The sequence below is a fragment of the Aspergillus undulatus genome (assembly GCF_047715775.1).
Source record: "Aspergillus undulatus strain CBS 261.88 unplaced genomic scaffold BDV17scaffold_9, whole genome shotgun sequence".
Classification (NCBI taxonomy): domain Eukaryota; kingdom Fungi; phylum Ascomycota; class Eurotiomycetes; order Eurotiales; family Aspergillaceae; genus Aspergillus; species Aspergillus undulatus.
Window position 1 is genome coordinate 1 of NW_027396613.1, and position 2,858 is coordinate 2,858.

Below are 2,858 nucleotides of genomic sequence, written 5' to 3' on the forward strand. Positions count from 1 at the left end.
CGCATGAGCTCACCGCTTGGCTCATGCGACCTGTGTACACAGAAAAGAGAACTCCTAAACGAAACGCATGATTAATAATAATAAAAAAAAAAAAAAAAAAAAAAAAAAAAAAAAAAAAAAAAAAAAAAAAAAAAAAAAAAAAAAAAAAAAAAAAAAAAAAAAAAACCAATCCTGATCCGACCTAGCCGCCCTATCCTGAACACCAAACTGTTGTGAAATAAGTAAGAAAGGAAGCGAGAAAACAAACGAGACGAGCAAGTACAGAGTGCAAAAGCGATGGAGATACATGTATGAGATGGGACATGGACATGATATGACGTGGGGTCTATTTATCAGACGTAGATGACCGTATATTTCCCGAGGGAGATGGAAGTGAGGGTCGAATCCTGAAGGGGATGGTATGAGGCAGACAGGCTATGTATACTCTGTACCTGCCCCAGGGATCATAACCCTGTCAGATTCGACCCCAGTAGGCTGGGGCTGACGCCGGTTGTAGGAGTTGTAGAAACACATTCCGTACTTCGGCGCCGGGAAGTAAGAGTATGCTATTATTATTGAAATTATAGCACTCGATGCCTAAACCAAGAAAGAATTAGTACCAGTCGCAGGATCTAGTCTGACGTGCAGTTTCCTTAGGGCAGTGGGGGCTGGCCGCCGGTGGCATAACAGAAAGAGCAAAGATACGAGACACGAAGAAAAAAAAATATGGCACGACTCACGACTTGAGCACATCCTCGAGACTCTCCGCACTGCAGCTCCGCCCCTTCGGAATCTGCTGCGGGATGTCGACGATCGTTGAGAAGACGTCCCCGCCTCGGTATGCCAGCAATGCGGGCGGGGAAATGTGGTCCATTTCTGCAATTTCGTAATGCAGCTTGACGAAGTGAACTGATTTATTGCGCGAGGCAATTGTGTATAGGCAGTCTTCGACTAGGGCGCTGGTGTTGGACTGTATTGCATTGCAGCTGGTTAGCGAGGGGTCACCTCCTTACTTCATCTCTTAAGTTTCCTGCAGCGACATACCTCAGGATCATATAGACAGACAACAACCACCTGGTCCGCGGGGACCTTCTCAATCGCATCTAGATACCCCACGGCATCAACCGTATCTACCCGTCCGTAACTCTTCCGCCAGGGGCTCGACCTGCGCGCCTTGTGACTCTGCAGCTCCTGCATCCGCGACTGGCGCCATCGACGCAGGAATGTATCCTCATCACCCTCATCAGCGTCGCTACCATCCGGCGTTGTAGACTTGCGTAGCAATGTAGCGTCCGCAGAAGACTTGGAGGAGTGGTTATGTGAGCGGTTGCGGTCAGCAGTCGAGGTCCCAGAGACAAATGACTTGCGGAAGTTGCTGCGGCGGGCACGCTCGAAGGCTTGAGCGTCGGCAATGACGCCCTTGGGCCCTGTGTTGGCGTCAAATCTGGACTTGGGAACGGTGTAGGTTGCTGTTCGGGCCATGGCGTCTGGGTCCGAGTCGTCGGAGAGGTGGGCAGTATCGAGGTCTTCGGGGCCAGGAGAGGAATCACGGTCTGATGTATTGTTTCTGTCTTCTGGGTGGGCTGAGGATCGCTCCCTGTTGTCGAAGAGTTGATTGAATTCGTCTTGAGCGGCGGACATAGTGAAAGAAAGGAAAAAGAACCCGAAGATGCAGCGGGAATTGGAATGGATATATACGGAGTAACCAGGCAGCAGACTGGCAGCTCTTTTTTTAGCGATGGGTGGTTTTGGAATAGGAAAAGCAAAAACAAGCTGGAGTATGTCGAGTGTCTCGTCACAGAGAAGGAGCGGAGAAAATGGCGGTAAATTTGAAACAAGTGCCCCGCGGACTTGTCAGACCAGTCGCATGCGCTTGTGAAGGTTTCGTAAATGCGTATTATGGCATTATCTGGCAGGCCTCCACGAACGACTCAGCATAGCTGTTTCATGTTCTCAGAAAATTGTCAGTCGAAGCGCCGGAGTGGAGGGCGTCTTCATTTCGGACGTGGTCCAAAGGACTTTCAGCCGCGACAACGGGCGAGCTAGAAGGTACCAAGAACACCGATCTTGATCTTGTCTTCTTTGTCACTCGAGTTTGTTTTCCCTTCTCATCATATCCACGTGGAGGCGTCTGATTTCCATCGGACCAGTCTGACCAGTCTCAGCCCGTCGAAAGACCGCTTATGGCATTCGGATTTCGCAGAACGGTCTTTAGTTCGTTTCAGGTCCATGTTTGGAGCCACGATGACAACGATGCTGAAATGACAATTGCTGGTAATAAGCGACCCCGTAGAGGGTCAGAATGAACGAATGGATGAAGTAGCAATTCAATTCCCGTAAGAACAATAGAGTAACTATCGCAAAGCTATCTCAACAATACTGATGACAATCTAGCTAAGGGGATAAATCGAGAAGGTAGGGGATGTTGGTGGCCAATGGTGACCGAAAACGGCAGGTGCGCCTCCGTCCCGACAATGCCCAGGTACTCCATACTCGTCCATGGCCGCAACCTACGGAGAGTTGGAACTTGGAACTCTCCTGATTCGAAAAATACTTGACTCATCACAACATCTACATCCATGACTTCAAACTCACATAATGAAACGACCTTGGTCGGAATTCCAACTGGGAATGCAGCAAGCTCAAACACGTCAAGCACAGCTTGCTTCAAAACATTCAAAACAGTATACTCAAAACTCTTCAATGTAAGCTGATGATTATTAGAAGTAAATGCACTCAAGAAAACGTCATGGCCTATCCGAAACATTCCTTCCTCTTCCTCACACCAAAAGTACATCCAGGGTCAATGCGTAGAAGAGACAATCCAATCATAGGTATAGCGAAGGGTACTTGAGTCAATAAAAAAAAAAAAAAAAAAA

The 2,858-nt window shown here is 48.2% G+C and overlaps 1 protein-coding gene across 1 annotated transcript; it reads right to left on the bottom strand.

Moving 5' to 3' along the window:
• Nucleotides 1-180: 180 nt before the first annotated feature.
• BDV17DRAFT_255785 (phosducin family protein) lies at nt 181-2,164 on the bottom strand. The gene is made up of 4 exons (XM_073756977.1): nt 2,145-2,164; nt 1,024-2,072; nt 720-949; nt 181-576 (listed from the first exon to the last, which is right to left on the bottom strand). Exons 2-4 carry the CDS (start codon nt 1,618-1,620, stop codon nt 561-563), a joined length of 843 nt encoding a protein of 280 aa, XP_073618323.1. The 5' UTR covers nt 1,621-2,072; nt 2,145-2,164; the 3' UTR covers nt 181-560.
• Nucleotides 2,165-2,858: the final 694 nt, after the last annotated feature.

Coding starts and splice junctions, on each gene's coding strand:
- BDV17DRAFT_255785 (XM_073756977.1), bottom strand. CDS start 1,620: ATGTCCGCCGCTCAAGACGAATTCAATCAACTCTTCGACAACAGGGAG. Junction 950..1,023: donor TCTGTCTATATGATCCTGAG/GTATGTCGCTGC, acceptor AATGCAATACAG/TCCAACACCAGCGCCCTAGT.